Below are 17,977 nucleotides of genomic sequence, written 5' to 3'. Positions count from 1 at the left end.
CCAGACCCGGAAGAGGCATTAATAAAAACTATTTAAAAATAGTGTTCTTTTCGCTGTTAGTCTCGTCATAAATGACCTGTAACAGCTTACAGGTAAAAGGAAGGAAAAAGTACACAGTTTCAGAAACATTTAAAAGTTACATATAGTCACTTTAGATAACTTTTATATTTTCTCCAAAACTGCACCAGGTTACAGGACATTATCTCAGTCTCATCTCAAACAAGTCTCAAAGTAAAATAAAGTGCTGCGTGCTACTGGACAGAGCTTTTTTTGTACAAATAAAGTCCAGTTAAAATATATAATGGTATATCCCACTTTATATAACATATTTTACTTTTGCAAAAGAAAACCGGCGCAACAGATCTATATAGCATTACCCCTAATTTCATACTGTGTATGTAGGTCTATTATAGAGAGTCAAGTATTTATTATGTATCTAAAACTATGTATTTCTTTTTTGATTGATTTATTTATACAAAACTATTTATGGATCAGAATCTATTTACACAAGAATGTAAATGTGTGTGTATTAGGCTATATTATATTAACTCCCAGTCCTGCGGCGAGCGGTGCCCTCCTGCCTGCCCCACGCTTACTGAGAGGGAGAGACCACACTCTGTTGGTAGAAGAGCCAGTCACTGCGATTTATCTGAGCAGCATGCATGGGAATGGATTATAATATTTTCAAATATATTTCTAAATTTTTCCTGATGGTCTGAATCAGAATTTGCTAAATTTTCACTAATCACTTTTTAGAAATAAAGTTGCTTATAGGATCTAAAAAGTCACTAAATCTAGCGAGAAAGTCATCTGTGTGACTGTGACAATACTGCATGCGACACAAACCACCAACATGTAAATTTGACTGGCACAGAATCAGCTATATCTGAAAGCAGAAAATCAGGCGATTCTGGTCACAAGCCAATCGATCGGTGCATCTCTAGTCTTGCAATGATTCATATCTTTGATGTTGCAGGTTTTATTTGCCTCATGGAATAACTACTGACAAGAAGAATAATTACTGGATCACTGATGTGGCTCTTCATCAGGTAAGCTGCAGGTAGTAGTCTCGTTTACTCGTTAACTGGGATTTGTTTTGATGCGCTGGATTTAACCAATCATCGAACTTCCACCTACCAATGAAACTAGTTCTAGCCAATCAGATGCAAAGTAGGGCGGGTCTTTGCCGAAATGTGAGAGTGCGGTGGCGGTGTGGTCTTCGTGGTAATGTGGCAAAAAAAAAAATGGAGGCAAAGTTTATCAAACTTGGAGCATGTAGATACAGCTTTAGTTGAGAAAGGAGTTAAAAACAAATGGCGCTGGGCATGAATAGAGGACAAGAGGAAAAGGGTGGAGACGGGAAGCCATGTAGCACTTGGTGCCTCAAATTGAGGAAGCCGGGTACTTGCTTCTGCAGTGTATGTTCAAGGAAGATACTGTACGGCAGAAAGTGCTTGCTAGTCACAAAGTCATACAAGTAAGTTACCGGCAACGACAGCTCCCGCTACCACTACGACTGCGCCTTCACTGACCGACCGTGATACAAACAATATGTGTGTGCACGTTCATAGCGTAACATGATTTGTCATTAACGATGGCCACTGTGTAAAAGCTATCTGAAGCCCAAACTGCCTTGACAAAGCTGTCTGTTTGGAATCCCATGGCAGGTATTTAAAACATAACAGCCTTGTCCCAGAGTTTAGATGTCTAGCTATATGAAAAGCTAAACAATGCAACGTTTTTAATGAATGTAAATAAAGCAGCTAATATCAACATGGACAAAATCATGAATGTACAAATTCGCTTTTTTGATGATGACCTGGCCAAAGTAACAACACATCTAGAAAGTTTTGTTTTCACAATGATTCATTGTAGGATTATGATATTATTGCAATATGTAAATCTACATTGACTCTTAATTTAACAGATGGTTGGAAGAAGTAAAAATGTATCCAAAACTTTATAGTTTTGAAAAATTATGACTTTTATTATTGTGTAATGTCAGAAGGACTTTAACTGTTTTGCCAATCAAATTCACTTTAATGATTGCATATTGAAATATTACACTGTGAACTCACCCCCCCTCTCTGTTCAAAAATAAGTTTCAGGCTCAGGATTTTTTCTTCACTTTAAACCCTATTAATAACCAGCTCTATAAAATATGTTATTGTTTACTTTTGAGTTTTATTGAATATGAAATGTGCAGCTTTCTTAAGAATATTAAATCACAAGTAAACAATGCTTTTTAAAAACAAAACATAGTTACAGTGTAGCATATATAGTACGTATAGCATAGCGGTTACAGCATGTGGATGAATTCAAGTGTGAGTAATATTTTGGGAATTGTTTATTTGAGTGTAAACTCTGGTCAATAAGTGACATCTTAAACACATATAATGATTTAGGACCAATAAAGACTGGCCCTTGTGGTGGAAATTCTATACATACGTGAGATCTGAAATAAAGCTTCAGTCAACAAAGTCTTTTAAGTCTTTATTCTTTGTGCAAAGAAGGTTTAGAAAATCAGGAGAGTCTGAGAGAATGAACAAAGACTCTAAAGAATCAGCACATCATGACATTTTAAAATTTTTTATACAAGGTGAACACTGAGAGATTAAGCAATAAAACAACAAGTCAGTAATTTACCATTACACCCTTCTGCACAATCATCAGGTGTTAAAAGTGAGCAGTGACGGCAGAGACAGAATGTTGCTGGCACTGGGAGAGGCTTTCATACCAGGAAGTGACAACAACCACTTCTGCCAGCCCACTGATGTGGCTGTAGATACTGAGACTGGAAACATTTTTGTGTCTGATGGCTACTGCAATTCCCGAATACTGAAATTCTCTGCTGATGGCAAATACCTGTCTGAGTGGGGTGCAGGTAGGAATCTGACTCTACACACACACAAACACTCTTTAATTTTTAAAGAAGGTCTTGTTAGACAAGGGCCCCCTTTTTTAATAGTTTTTATAATACAAACATTCAGTTTCATTTCCAATAAGCTAACCATTGAAAATGACAGGCATTCTGCATGTGGAGAGCATGTTATGTTACAAATGTTATTTCACTCTCTTATGTCCAATTTTTCCTCTTTCTGCATACATTTTAAACACCCCTGTGTAGGATTTGAAAATGTGTCAATAAATGTAATACATAAACTCCATCAATTAAATACGACCAGGATATACAATAACATTAAAGTTATAAAAGTAATAAGTTAATATACCAACTTTTGAGGGAACATAGGTCTCATCTTGAACTCCATGGAGCTATTTTTAGAAAAAATTAGAAAATTCTAAAATTTCCGAAATCTTGTTTTTCGTGCAATAATCTTCATTTTACGAACACTTGTTTGAGGACTTTAGGATGCATGAAAACTCTTAAAATTTTGAAGCTATGTGCAGAATATTAAACTCTTTCATCTGAATACACATTTAGGCTTGAGGGTGGTATGGTTGCTCTATAGCGCCCCCTAATATGTTTTAGCCCTTGGGAAAATTTTTGACGGCCTCAATATACACGAAAACTCACAAAAATTGGCGCCCACATAAACACCTGGGAGCTTTGCGAGACTGTACAGCGATTTGGCTCATACCTGTAAGCGGGCTCCATAGCGCCCCCTAATGCGTGGAAGGCCTTAACTTGGACATAGTTGCTCCACTTTTCACCAGATTTAGTACACATATTGCTCTTATCACTGCGGACATATTTCTCATTTACATTCATTAGCTCCGCCCAACCGGAAGGCGGCCATTTTTAATTATGCATTTTTCAGGTGTTTTACATTCTTTCAAACTTGTCCTAGGCCGTGTTTTCAATCTTCTTGAATCTTTGCAGGTAGTATCTGTTGACCATCATGACGAAAAGTTATCCAGAGAATTTTGATAGTTGAAAAAATGTGCATGTTATAGCAACTTCCTGTCTAAATAGGAAGTTGCATTATCTTGGCAACAATTATTCCGATTGGCCCGAAACTTGACAAGGTCGTTTCTCATGGTAGAATTTGCATCTCTGCCAAACTTGGCACCAATCGGCCATTAGATGGCGCTGTTTTAATTTTGTTTAATTAATCCGCAAAATATTGATATATGGGAAACCTACTCTGTCTAACTACTCCTGAGGCGCGAGTCCGATCGGCACAAAAACTTGCATACAGACTCGGAGGACCCTCGTGACAAAGAGTTATCAAAAGAATTTTGATAGCTAAAACAATGCACAAGTTATGGAGAACCAACTTCCTGTAGGTGGGTGTGGAAACAGGAATGGCTGTATCTTGCCAATGGCTATTCCGATGGACACAAAACTTAAAACTGTTGTTCCTCATGTGCCAATGAGGCTGTCTGCCAAATATGGCGTCAATTGGCCTTTAGATTGCGCGGTTTTAATTTCTGTAATTAATTAGCAAATTGAAACTGCCCTATTGAAACTGAAGGCATTATTAGGGCCCGAGCGCCGACAGCGGCGAAGGCCCTATTGAAACTGAAGGAATTATTAGGGCCCGAGCGCCGACAGCGGCGAAGGCCCTATTGAAACTGAAGGAATTATTATTATTCTTTCTTTCTTTTTCCCGTCAAATGAATTGGCTTTTTGAGGGGCTAAACATATTCAAAAACTCACCAAATTTGGCGGTCGCATCAAGTCTGGTGAAAATTTACGTATTTAAAGTCATAGCGCCCCCTAGTGGCAACAGGAAGTAGGCCTAAAAGTCAAGGTGCTATACTTTAACGAACTCCTCCTTGAAATTTCATCCGATGGACTTCAAACTTGGTCTGTACCATCCCAACACCTTAACGATGAAAAGTTATTAAAAGAAAAACTTTTCGTCAGACGGTGTGGGCGTGGTGTGGCGGCCATTTTGAGTGTTTAGCGATCAACAAAGAAGTTGTTGTAACTTGAGTGTACATTGTCGTATCTGCCCGAAATTTCTCACGATGGACAAGGGTCCATGCCTGAGGACACCTACAGGCCAAAATTGACTTTTGGTCATAGCGCCCCCCGCTGGCAACAGGAAATCTGCCTTATATGACAAACATCATCCGATTTGCATGAAACTCAGAATGTGTGGTCTAAGTGTGATACTGAGCCGCCCCCTATAATATGGCCACGCCCACTTACGCAGGCCACGCCCCCTTTCATAACATTTGAACCATTTAAGGTAGAGTCTTGTGTGAGGTGTCATTGAACTCAGCAGAGACTTCTTTCTTCATTGGTGATGGTTTGACCCGCCCCTTATGCTTAAGCCCCGCCCCCTTTCTTAAAATTTGAACCATTTAAGATAGACCCTTGTGTGAGGTATCAATGAACTCAGCAGAGACTTCCTTATTCATTGGTGATGGTTTGGCCCGCCCCCTATGCATTAGCCACGCCCCTTTTCACAGCTAATGAACCATATGACGTAGAGTCTTGTGTGAGGTGTCATTGAACTCAGCAGAGACTTCTTTCTTCATTGGTGATGGTTTGACCCGCCCCTTATGCTTAAGCCCCGCCCCCTTTCTTAAAATTTGAACCATTTAAGATAGACCCTTGTGTGAGGTATCAATGAACTCAGCAGAGACTTCCTTATTCATTGGTGATGGTTTGGCCCGCCCCCTATGCATTAGCCACGCCCCTTTTCACAGCTAATGAACCATATGACGTAGTCTTGTGTGAGGTATCGTTGAACTCGGCGGGGAGTTCCCTTTTCATTGGTGACGGTTTGCTGCGTCTGAGTGCCACGCAAATGCACAGTCGCAAGGAGCGGCCAGCGCAGAGGCGCGAGGGCCCGTCCATCGCTGCTCGCAGCTTTAATTAGTTTTATGGCTACAAGCCGCGTCCGAGATGGACGTTCTCGTAGGAATTTTCCATACACATGTGCTGGCTTGGCTCAGCTCTGCTCGACTTGGCTCGCCGCATCAGCCCAGCACAGCAGGGATTTGCATTTTCTTTACAACAGGGCCACCGACTTGACAGTGTGTCTTAAGTGCCAGTACTTTTGTATCTACCACTGAATCTCTGTGGTTTAAAGCTTCTTTCCTGCATCCATCATACTTTCAGATATATATCTATGTATCTTATTTTACTAAGCAATATTACACTAGAGGGTGTGCTTTACTTTAGTGTTACTGACCTCTACGCTGGCCGCATCATGCTTTTGTTTCAAATCGTTTCCCAAACTAAATAAATACCACACATAGAAACACAAAACTGCCTTGCTAGCTTAATCTTCTTGTAACTAAGATATCTGCTGAAATTAGTTGTTTTTTCCATGGATAGATTAAGCCACTATGTCCATAAACTTTAGGCTATTTTTTGTATAAATCGCCCTGTCACCCAACTCACCAGCACTGAAGACTCACTGTCAAGCGGGTGGCCCTGTTGTAATGGAAATGCAAATCCCTGCCGTGCTGGGCTAATGTGCCGAGCCGATCCAAGGAACATATGTGGATGGAAAAACTCTGTCTCTCATAAACACACACACTAACCACAGCCCAAAAAGCCCAAGGTACCGTAATTAAAAACAATCATTGGAAAAGACAATATGACTTTTATACAGTGTTAGTTGGCTGCTAACATTGTTGTTTTCTTCATAGAGGAACTTTTTTAATAACGCTATCATTCAGTAGTTTTACACACCACTGACACCAATGCACCAGTGGACACCATCTGCACATATTGAGCCATCTTGCCTTATTTTTCTGACTAAAGGCTCGTCAGACAGAAGGCGCATACCGTTCCGGATCCCCCACAGCCTGGTGTTTCTTCCTGACAGACAGGAAATTTGTGTGGCTGACAGAGAGAACGGACGTATCCAGTGCTTCATAGCCAAAACTGGAGTGTTTGTCAAGGAAATAAAGAAAGAGGAGTTTGCAGGGGAGGTGTTTGCCATAACCTACAGCCCTGTTGGAGGTGAGTACTGACTGAGCTGGCTAGGGACATCAATCATGTCATCCCCTTGTCCCTCGCTTAATTTTCCTGTTACTCAGTTCAAATGCTAAACTGTGATTATAGAACTGTGTCAAAGTTGTGTTTATATTCCCACAAGCAAAATCTTGGATTATTTTCACCGATGCATCAGCTGGACATCAAAATTGGCATTTATAGTCATTGGCTCATCGGCAAATAAGGGGGGAAGCGCCGATGGCAGTAGCCGATGTTTACTTATTTTGCGCTGCCTTAATGTTGTGTTAATTGGTCTGATTCCTACAACAGTAGCCTACCCAGCTTCAAAAAATTATTTTTGTTTTTATATTTTAAGTGTACAACGATAACCTGAAAGGTAAAAACGGAGAGATGACCTGGAGGCCTAGAAAGCACAAACCGAAATCCCAGCGAACAGCGTAGCTTACCAGCTGGTAGCATGCAGCTAAAGACACAGGGTAGTGTTAGCTTACCGGTAGCCTGCAGCTTGACTATTCCAGACACCATGGCCACTGCCAGAGTCTGACATGACGGAGAAACAACAGAAAATCCTCCTGCTTCCCTGAAGTCACCGCTGTGACAACATTTTGCCTTCCCTGTGAGTAAGTTATGTAAACAAACAACAAAGCATGTGGGCTCTGATGGGCCTCCATGGTGCCTTCAGGTACACTGGTGGTGGTGGAGAATTTCTTCTCAACCACAGTTAGTGTGATGAAAATGGTTTCATATTTTTTTCTATAATGAGATTTATTTGTTTACCTGGTGCAAAAGAAAACAAACATTGGCATTGGAATCAACAAACCAAATGGAAATTCTACTCATCGGTATCGGCTGCAATTGGTGCATTCCTATTATTTTTCTTTTCAGTCCCAATTCAGTCCTAATGAAAATTGAAAAGGGTAATCAATTTACTTTCATGGTTAGTACAATGTCTTTCATGGGATGTCAAAATTAAGTAATTGGGGTTATCTTGGCCTGGGCTCAGACACAAACAGAAAGCCTGTGTTACAAACTGGAGGTGTAACATATGTAAAGGGTAAAAGTCAGGATGTATTAGCTAAAAATGCTAGTATATGCATGATTAAATGCTTGATTAAATGATTCAAGGAAATTTCAAGGATTCCCTAACTGTGTGTGTGTGTGTGTGTGTGTGTGTGTGTGTGTGTGTGTGTGTGTGTGTGTGTGTGTGCAAAGATGGCTTGATCTTTGCAGTAAATGGGGAATCTCCATATCGCTCAGCTCCACTACGAGGTTTTGTAATAGATTATTCAACCACGGACATATTGGATACCTTCAACCCAGAGAAAAAGGTAATCACACACACACACACATAGATTGTCATTCACACACATCCGCTTATCCTTTGCAGGGTCATCGGGTGCTGAAGCCTATCACAGCACACATTGGGGTGAGAGGTGTGGTACACCTTGGACACGTCGCCAGGCTACAACAGAGCAGACACATAGACAAGACAGACAACCATTCATATTCACATCTGGGGGCAATTTAGAGTTGCCATTTATGATTGATTGATTATATGTAGCTGTGTATCCGCTCATCCATTCAGAATGCAGAATTGAGTCAAGGACATTGTTATAGATACAATTACAGTTATTGAAATGTATTGACTACAAACTGTATCTCATAGTGAGTATGGAGAAGAGCTGAACTGCATTTTCATTGTTTTCAGAGCCTAAGTAAAGTGTGTGTGTGTGTGTGTGTGTGTGTGTGTGTGTGTGTGTGTGTGTGTGTGTGTGTGTGTGTGTGTGTGTGTTAAATACAACAAATAAAAATGTACGACATCCGTACAATCTTATTACATTATGCCACATTGTGGATTGAATTCAAAGTAAATATAGACGTTGACATTAACATTGATCTGTCCCCCCCCAAGCAAAAGCAATGAAGAAAAGAAGAATAAGGAAAAATAAAGGGGTAAAATAAAAAAATGACATTATGTACAAAATAAATAATCCAAATATATTAAAAAGATACACATTAATGAATAACTAATCAATGTGAAAATAAATTAAAATGTCTATAATTATTATTAATAATAATAATAACATTGTCTTTATATTTCCACATTTATAATTTTATTTATTTATCTTTATGTTTCCATATTTATTTTCTTATTCTTTTTTTTTTGGCACTCCTACGACTCTATACCCAGCTACCAATACTATAATTCCCTCGAAGCACTGGCAGACACAAGTGGCTTTCTTGCTACAGGTTTATTTGAAGCTTCTTCTCCAAATCCACCGTGAAAACTAAACACACAGTATAACGAGAAAATAAAGACCACATTAGCTTAATATGAACATACAATGACATGCACAGCTTGTAAAATAACGTTCACCAAAGTAAAATACAGACACAAAACAACATACCTCGTTGGCTGCATGCTGTACTCAGGAGAATAGTGGTTTCCTTAGATCGCTGACATCCGCTATAACAACCTTAAAACTTTTATTGGAGCATTAAATTGTCCGTGCTTCACTTGTTGTTAGCTTGCCGACTCTCTCACTCAGGAGCATCCCTTGCGCCTTGTGCAGAGACTTCAAAATAAAAGCACTTTACTCTTACCAAATAAAATCACTAAATAATACTAAATGCAATTTATATAATTCTAAATTATGACATTGGTTGAAAACAAATTATTATTATAATGTATTGCGACAATTACAAATACCATATTACAGGTTGTCATATTAACTTTTAGTGTATACTACTTACTATATTCATATGCATACAACATATCTGGTGTGACTACCTATCAAAATCTAATATCTACAGGTAAATCAAAATTTCTACATTTACTAATGAGGGCAAACATATTTGTAAAGGTCTGCTTATGGAGCTCCTCAATGACAATCTTACATGAGCTATTATGACTTAATATGACACCCAGATATATAAAGCAGTGGACAATCTCAAAAAATGTTGCCATTACATACAAACTTCATATCAACTTTTCTACAACCAAAGTAGTAACTGTGGTTTAACTATTGACCTTCCATTCCCTAGAGCAATTTCACATATATTAATTTATTGCTTTTCTCAACCCTTCATGTGTTGCAGACATGGTAATCCCATCATCTGCATACATAAGTACCATTAGCTGAATATAACTATCACAGTATCATAACAAATTGAAGGTTGGCAGAAATGGATGTCTTTTTCTCTACTGGCTTTGAAAGCCATTTGAAGAAAAAAATCAAAAGGTAATACATTTATTTCACCATGAAATATTTTAATTAGTGGTCTTATCTTTACTTACATTTGCAACATGGTGCTTGCAAATCTGCCATTTTGTTTTGTTGTCTGTAATATCACTGGCTACAATTCAATTCAATTTTATTTATAGTATCAAATCATGATAACAAGAGTTATCTCGAGACACTACAGATAGAGTGGGTATAGACCGCACTCTATAATTTACAAAGACCCAGCAATTCCAGTAATTCCCACAAGAGCAAGCATTTAGTGCGACAGTGGTGAGGAAAAACTCCCCTTTAGGCAGAAAACCTGAGTGGTGAGTAAAACTTCCTTTTAGGGAGAAACCTTGGACAGACCCAGGCTCTTAGTGGGGGGGGGCGTAGCAGGGCACTGCAGGGTGTAGCTGGGCATAGCAGGGCGCCTAGTAGGACCACGGTGAATGCTGCAACCATGATTTAGGTGCCAACCTAATCCATGGAAAACTGCGGGGCGAGAAAACATATGGCTACGGGAAACAAGCTCCACAGAGCTACGTTAGTAACAAGCATTTTCCCACAGATGAAAAGAGAGAAGAGAGAGGAGCTCAGTGTGTCAAAGGAAGTCCCCCAGCAGTCTAAAACTATAACAGCATAGCTAAGAGCTGCAGAGAAGCAGAGATAGGGAGGGGGTGCGCCATGACTAAAGTGCATTGTGGCGGATTGAAGGCGGATAGGAGGAGCTTGAAACAAAAATGGCGCATGTGGTGGTTTGGCAGACTGAAGGAGTTGGTGAATATCAAATTAATGCATGGCACTATGGTTTGTTGGGCTCCGTGTTGTTTTATAAAGTATTGGTGTCGCCTTCTCCAGCCAAGAAAAAACAGCCATGCCTACCTAAATCATAATGGAGCGTAAGACGCAAGAAAGCTCTCGTAAGCAAAGGAACACACTACTCATCATCACTCAAAGTTGATAATCGTCATAGGCATCGATTTCGGTGGGGACGGTGGGTACGCGTCCCAACCACATTTCGTCATCGAGTCATTTTGTACCCACCACTTTTTTTTAAAACCTCAAACTCAATTTAGTTAAAAAAATAAAGTTCATAACACATAGGTCTATAATTTGTGAGCGACAGATACCAACAAATCCACAAAAAGCTCTATCCCCACAGGACAGGCACAGACACAGCCGATCTGCTGCGGACCTTATAGGACATATGAGAACCGTGGGGAGTCAACCCACAGCCGCTCCGCTGCCCTGCTGAAAATGTGAAGCAGAAACGCCTAATGTCAGATAATGTCCATAATAATAGGACTTTCGGTTAGATTTTTTGACAGTTTTCAGTGGTTATAATGAGCAATATGAGAGAGAAATTTGGTGATAATTGATTGATTGTTGATTCTACCACGTTAAGCATTTTCCTTATAGGCTCTAAAGAAGCAGAAAAGCTTATCGGATAACGTCCATAATAATAGGACTTTTCCAATTTAACGGGAGAGAGAGGAACAAGAGTGATTAGGAGCATCTTCAGCCAGAGAGGACATTATTTCTTCAGCTTCTTCTTGCGTTGTCACCCCGGTTGGAGGTGGGGCTTGTAGCAGGTGAATCGGTCGTGCTATTAACGTCATCGCTACACAGTGTCTTAGTAAAACCAAAATGAATTAAACTGCCTTGTTTTCTTTTTACCATGGCTATATGACGATTACTGCAGAATGGATTTCAAGGACTTTGCGCGCCGATTAATGGCCTCCAATATTTATATTTTTTCTGCGAATCTTTAAATTAACATGTCCTAAACATGAGTTGAATTTGCACCGCAGCACCGCCACGCCTTGATGCTTGCGTAGTTCGCACCCTGCATTAAACCACGTTAAGCGTTTTAGAATGCCTGTCTAATTGTTTTTGAAAACTTAAGGCTTCTTCTTCTTAAAACGTGTCGGACGTCATCCCATTTTTGAATACATTTTTATTAATTTACAGTTATCTGATACATTAGACAGCGTCTTTCAAAACATGACCTGCGCAAAAGACAAAAAAAAATGGATATCATTTTACCCAGCACTTCTGGAAATGCACTTCCAAATGCGTCTCTGTCCCCAGCACATTTCAAACCAAACTGACGCCCATGATAATCGTCTTTATTTTATTTGGGTTTTGCGGTGGAGCGCTGTTACTTTCGACGGTACAAATGTACAGTAAAGTGATCATTTTAGCAGAATAGTTGTTTGAAGGATCCCAGTACCTCCAAAGTATTAACACGTTTGGATATGGACATGGTCAATTTATCATTTTCACTGCAATCCTGGACAACGGGGTTGCAAGAACCGTTCGCAGCACTAAACCGGACATACCATATACTATATTAAGCATCCCCCCCTGGCTACAACTACATCGGCAAACCCCGCCCCTCCCGCCGTGGAGGTGGCCTCGCCGTCATTTTCAATCGGAACTCCCGGATCACAGAACTCACCCTCCCCTCAGTATCATCGTTTGAATATCTCGCCTTCAAAGCGCTTTCCTCCATGACAGTCATCCTCATTTACCGGCCACCTAAACCAAATCCCTCCTTCCTCTCTGATTTTACTGAACTCCTCACACTAGCCTCATCTCTCTCTCCACGTCTGCTGCTACTCGGTGACTTAAACATCCACATGGACTCCCCCACCTGCAAGCTCTCATCAGAATTCAACATTTTACTGGATAACTTCTCTCTCACCCAACATGTCACATTCCCCACCCATGAAAAAGGACACATCCTCGACCTGGTCTGCTCCGACAACCAACCAGTGCTCGACCTCCATCCATGCCTCTTTCCCCTCTCTGATCACAAACTGATACGGTCCACCATCCCTTCTCCAACCCCGCCACGCCTCCCGAGAAATCACCTTCCGCAACCTCAAATCTATCAATCCCCACCATCTCTCTGACCTGCTCTCCACCACTCTCCGCCTGGACTCAACCCTCACCTCACCTGATGACCTCATAGACCACCTCAACTCCACCTTGTCTACCTCCCTCAACACCCTGGCCCCCCTAAAAACAAAAACCGTCACTTTTAACACCTCTTCACCCTGGTACACACCTGCACTCCGGAAAATGAAACAAACTGGCCGACAACTTGAACGTATGACAAAGAAATCATCCCTCACAGTCCATCATGAAGCCTATAAATCCCATCTCACCGCCTACAAAGATGCCCTCATTGCTGCCAAATCTGCCTACCTCTCCACCATCCTCACCGACCCCTGCCAAAACCCCAGAACCCTCTTCTCCACAATGAACAACCTCATCAAGCCTCGGACCAAAAGCCTCCTTACCTCTACTCCGGATCTCTGCAACTAATTCCTCCACTTTTTCACTGACAAAATCAATCTCATTTACAAATCTCTATCCCCTGTATCTGACCTCCCAGGATCTACTCCAGCACCTACCTTGGACCCTCCTCTCCCCATCCCTCCAGACCTCCCGACCCCTCCTCCACACTGCCTCCTCTCCCAGTTTGACCCAGTCACTCCTCCTGAAATCTCCAAACTCATCAGCTCTTCCAAACACACTACCTGCTCCCTTGACTCCCTCCCTACTCCACTCCTGAAGTCCTGCCTCCCGGTCCTATGCCCCTACCTCACTAACCTCTTCAACTCCTCACTGTCCCTTGGAACTGTCCCCTCTGCTTTCAAAACTGCTGCTGTCACCCCAATCCTTAAAAAACCTGGTCTGCATCCCTTCTCTCTCAACAACTACCACCCAATATCCAACCTCCCCTTTCTGTCTAAAACCCTGAAACGCATAGTCGCCTCACAACTACAAACCCATCTTCATGCCAAATAAATTTGAACCTCTCCAATCTGGTTTTTGCCCCCTCCACAGCACAGAAACCGCTCTCCTCAAAGTCCTCAACAACCTCCTCACCTCTGCTGACACCGGTTCCCTCAACATCCTCATCCTCCTCGACCTGAGTGCAGCCTTCGATACTGTGAGCCATAACATCCTGCTCACCAGACTCAAAGACCTCGGTATCGAAGGTACTGCACTCAGCTGGCTCCACTCCTACCTAGCCAACAGATCCCATTTCATCTCTCTCCACAACCACACCTCTGCCACAGCCACAGTCACCACGGTGTTCCCCAAGGCTGCACGCCCCGCCCCTCCTCTTCATCATCTACATCCTCCCTCTTGGTCAGATACTCCGCCACTTCAACCTGGACTTCCACTGCTATGCTGATGACACCCAGATCTACCTCAGCACCAAATCCCCCCACAATCCTCCCCTCTCCCACATCAACTCCTGTCTGTCAGCTATTAAAACCTGGATGCAACACAACTTCCTCAAACTCAACAGCGACAAAACAGAATTCCTTCTGATCGGCTCCAAATCCACACTTAGCAAAACCAATAACCCCATTCTCACCATCGACGGCACCATTGTCTCCCCATCTCCCCAGGCCCGCAACCTTGGCGTTGTCTTTGATTCCACCCTCTCCCTTGAGCCTCACATCCGTCAAGTCATTAAAACCTCCTTCTTTCACCTCCACAACATCGCCAAAATCAGACCCTCTCTCACACCCCCCGCTGCTGAAAGACTCATTCACGCCTTCATCTCCTCCCGACTGGACTACTGCAACTCACTTCTCCTTGGCATCATCTCTACCAACATCAACCGACTCCAACTGGTCCAGAGCTCAGCCGCCCGCCTCATTACCTGCTCCAAATCCTGGCACCACATCACTCCAGTCCTAAAACAACTCCACTGGCTTCCTATTTCCCACCGGATCACCTACAAAATCCTGGTCCTCACCTACAAAGCCCTCCACCATCTGGCCCCCTCATACCGCACTGACCTCCTCTCCCCCTACCAACCCTCACGGTCCCTCAGATCCACCTCAGCCGGTCTCCTCTCCATCCAAAAGTCCAAACTCTGCAGTTTTGGGGACAGAGCCTTCTCCAGAGCAGCTCCCAGGCTCTGGAACTCCCTCCCCCAAGAGATCCGCACCTCTGAGTCCCTCACCATCTTCCAGTCCTGCCTCAAGACCCATCTCTTCAACTCTGCCTACCCATAGCCCCCCTGCCCCCCTCCCTTTTTCATCTGAATCTTGTTTTGTTCTACTTGTTTTGTTTTGTTTGTTTTGTTATGTTTTTATAATCTACCCTGCCCTGTAAATCGACTTTGAGTCCATGAAAACCGCTGCGGATGGTCTCCTTTCTGCGATGGGTGTGTTGTTACCAGAGGGAGGCCGGGGCCTCGACAGGAGCGTGCAGGGGGACAAGCGCCGGTGAACGAGGCTGAACTGGCGCTACACTCTCCGGCACAGGAGGAAAGGAGAATTTTATCGCAGGAGGACGTACTACTGCGCGTATGCCTGTTTCAGTGGCAAGGTTGGCTAGCCTTGACAGTGGAACATTGTCCAGTACCATAGAGATGCAAGCGCAGAAGGACTCGGGAAATCATTGTCGGAATGAAAGACAGATGTTTGATACATCTTTAAAAACAGTGAGTAAACATGAATCTCACCAGTTTTTTCCCCACTGTGAACCATGCGAAAATTTTATGGGACAGGAAAAGTAAACCTAAAGGCATTTTTGGAGCACATTTGAACATTAGGAGCCTGCTGCCAAAGCATGATGAGGTTAAATCGCTGGTAATGGACTCGAACTTACACTTTTTAGGCCTGAGTGAAACCTGGCTTCATAGTGGGATTCAAACAGGTTTAATTGATATCCCAGGTTATAAATGTTATAGAAATGACAGGAAATTTGGAAGAGGAGGAGGAGTGGCACTTTATTTAAGAGATTACATGACATGCACAGAAGTCACTTTTGATCATGAACTAAATATTGAATTTATTTGTGTTGAAATCTCATTATCATCAAGTATGCATTTTAAAATTGTGACTTTATATAATCCTCCTTCTTTTAAAGATGTGTTTTTTGATGAGTTGAGCAAATTGATGAAATTGGTGGCCCATAAGTCCAAAGATATTGTACTAGGTGATTTTAATATAGACTGGTCTAATTCTGGTAAAAGGAAAAAACTCAAAACCTTAATGACTAAATTTGAGTTCTCCCAACTAATTAAGGGTGCTACAAGGATCTCAAAATCTTCAAGAACACAAATAGATCTAGTTTTTTCGAACAAGGATGATCGTATTTTGAAATCATACAATTTTCTAATTGGTTTGTCTGATCATAACATGATTCTCGTTGCCCGAAAATTATCAAAAAAACGTTTACTAAATATAAATAAAACTCATTCAAATATATTGACCATTTTAAAGTGAGATTTTTCTGCTGTAGATAATGAATGAAATGCTCTTGACTGGAGCATAATTATGGACAACGACGTTGTGCATAGCTGCTGTAAAGAGGTAATGAACAAGGTTGAAGGGATCATCTTTAAATTTCTTAAAAAGCAAAAGCATTTGAAGAAGAGAACATTACCCTGGATTAATGAGGAGTTGAAAAAATTAATGAAAGAAAGAGATCTGGCTCTGAAAAAATCAGTTAAGACCAAACTAAGTAGTGATATAAATATTTTTAAAAGTTTAAGAAATCGAGTCACTAAAAATATAAGAAAATCAAAAGCTGAGTATTACATCACAACAATAACAGAAGCCAAGGGAAGTCCTCTCATAATGTGGAAGCAAATAAATGGTATTGTGAAACCGTCAGGCAAATCAAAGACCATCCATGAACTTAGAAATGGAGACAGGCAGATTAGGGACAGTAAACAAATAGCATTGGAATTTAATACGTTTTTTTTCCTTCGTCAGTGTAAGAACTGGTGCAACAAGTTAATGTAGAACAGCAACTAAAGTTCACTAAACAATCAACAAACCAATACTCGTCGTTCTCACTTCAACTGACCAATGAAGTAAAAGTGCTTGAAGCGATAGATTCAGTTAACAACAGCTATAGTAAGGATCTTTTTCACATAAATACAGTCCTTTTGAAACGAAATAGAAACAATTTTGTAAAGCCTCTAACACACTTGATCAATTTGTCTATTCAGAGCGGACAATTCCCCACAATCTGGAAACAGGCTAAAGTTATGCCATTATTTAAGTCAGGAACACCTGACCAGGCATGCAATTATCAGCCTGTAAGCATCTTACCGGTATTCTCAAAGGTGTTAGAGAAAATTGTGTATGGTCAACTTTTGACTTTTATACAATCAAATAACATTTTACACCCATTACAATTTGGCTTCTGTCCTCAATACTCAACCGAAACGGCAAATTGTTTCTTTGTGGAACAACTCAAATTTGCAATAGATAAGGGAGAAATCGTTGGCGCCGTCTTTTTGGATCTCAAAAAGGCATTTGACACTTTAAATCATGATATCCTTATCCACAAACTGTCCAATTTTAACTTTACACCATTAGCTTTACAGTGGTTCAAATCATATCTCGAATAGAGAGATCAGTGGTTAATAATGAAATGTCTACATTCTTAAAAATGAATACAGGAGTACCGCAAGGGTCCATTCTTGGTGTGCATGCAGTTTCTGTTGAACTGGCAAAATACCTGCAAAATGTTGCGGTGTGGTTTCAAAATGCAGGGCTGACATTGAATGTTAAAAATACTATGTCTATTTGCTTTGCCTCAAGATTCAAGTCCATGTCAGAAGAACTAAATTTACGGATAAATGGGCATAAGATCCAGCAGGTCTCAGAGGTCAAATACCTGGGCCTTGTACTTGACTCTCAACTTAAATTTGAAAATATTAACAAAAATATGTTGAGTAGCCAAAGCTAATCTTTACACATTCAGATTGATCAGGGATTACCTACCGTTTTATGCTGCTCACACTTTCGTGCATGCCATGATCTTCTCGCATATAAGTTACTGCATCTGCACATGGTCACAGGCTACTGTTACT

The 17,977-nt window shown here is 41.2% G+C and overlaps 1 protein-coding gene across 8 annotated transcripts in view; it reads left to right on the top strand.

Annotated features, from left to right (window-relative positions):
• pam (peptidylglycine alpha-amidating monooxygenase) overlaps positions 1–17,977 on the top strand; it is a 136,277-nt gene that overhangs the window by 93,637 nt on the left and 24,663 nt on the right. For all 8 annotated transcript variants that reach the window (XM_039779401.1, XM_039779398.1, XM_039779399.1 and 5 more), the window contains 4 exons: positions 977–1,049; positions 2,674–2,884; positions 6,689–6,889; positions 8,096–8,211. In XM_039779401.1, the coding sequence (XP_039635335.1) occupies positions 977–1,049; positions 2,674–2,884; positions 6,689–6,889; positions 8,096–8,211 (601 nt within the window). The remainder of the gene's footprint in view (positions 1–976; positions 1,050–2,673; positions 2,885–6,688; positions 6,890–8,095; positions 8,212–17,977) is intronic.

This window comes from Perca fluviatilis, chromosome 17 (assembly GCF_010015445.1).
Source record: "Perca fluviatilis chromosome 17, GENO_Pfluv_1.0, whole genome shotgun sequence".
Classification (NCBI taxonomy): domain Eukaryota; kingdom Metazoa; phylum Chordata; class Actinopteri; order Perciformes; family Percidae; genus Perca; species Perca fluviatilis.
Note: the sequence above shows the minus strand (reverse complement) of the source record. Positions and strands in the feature narration are given on the sequence as shown.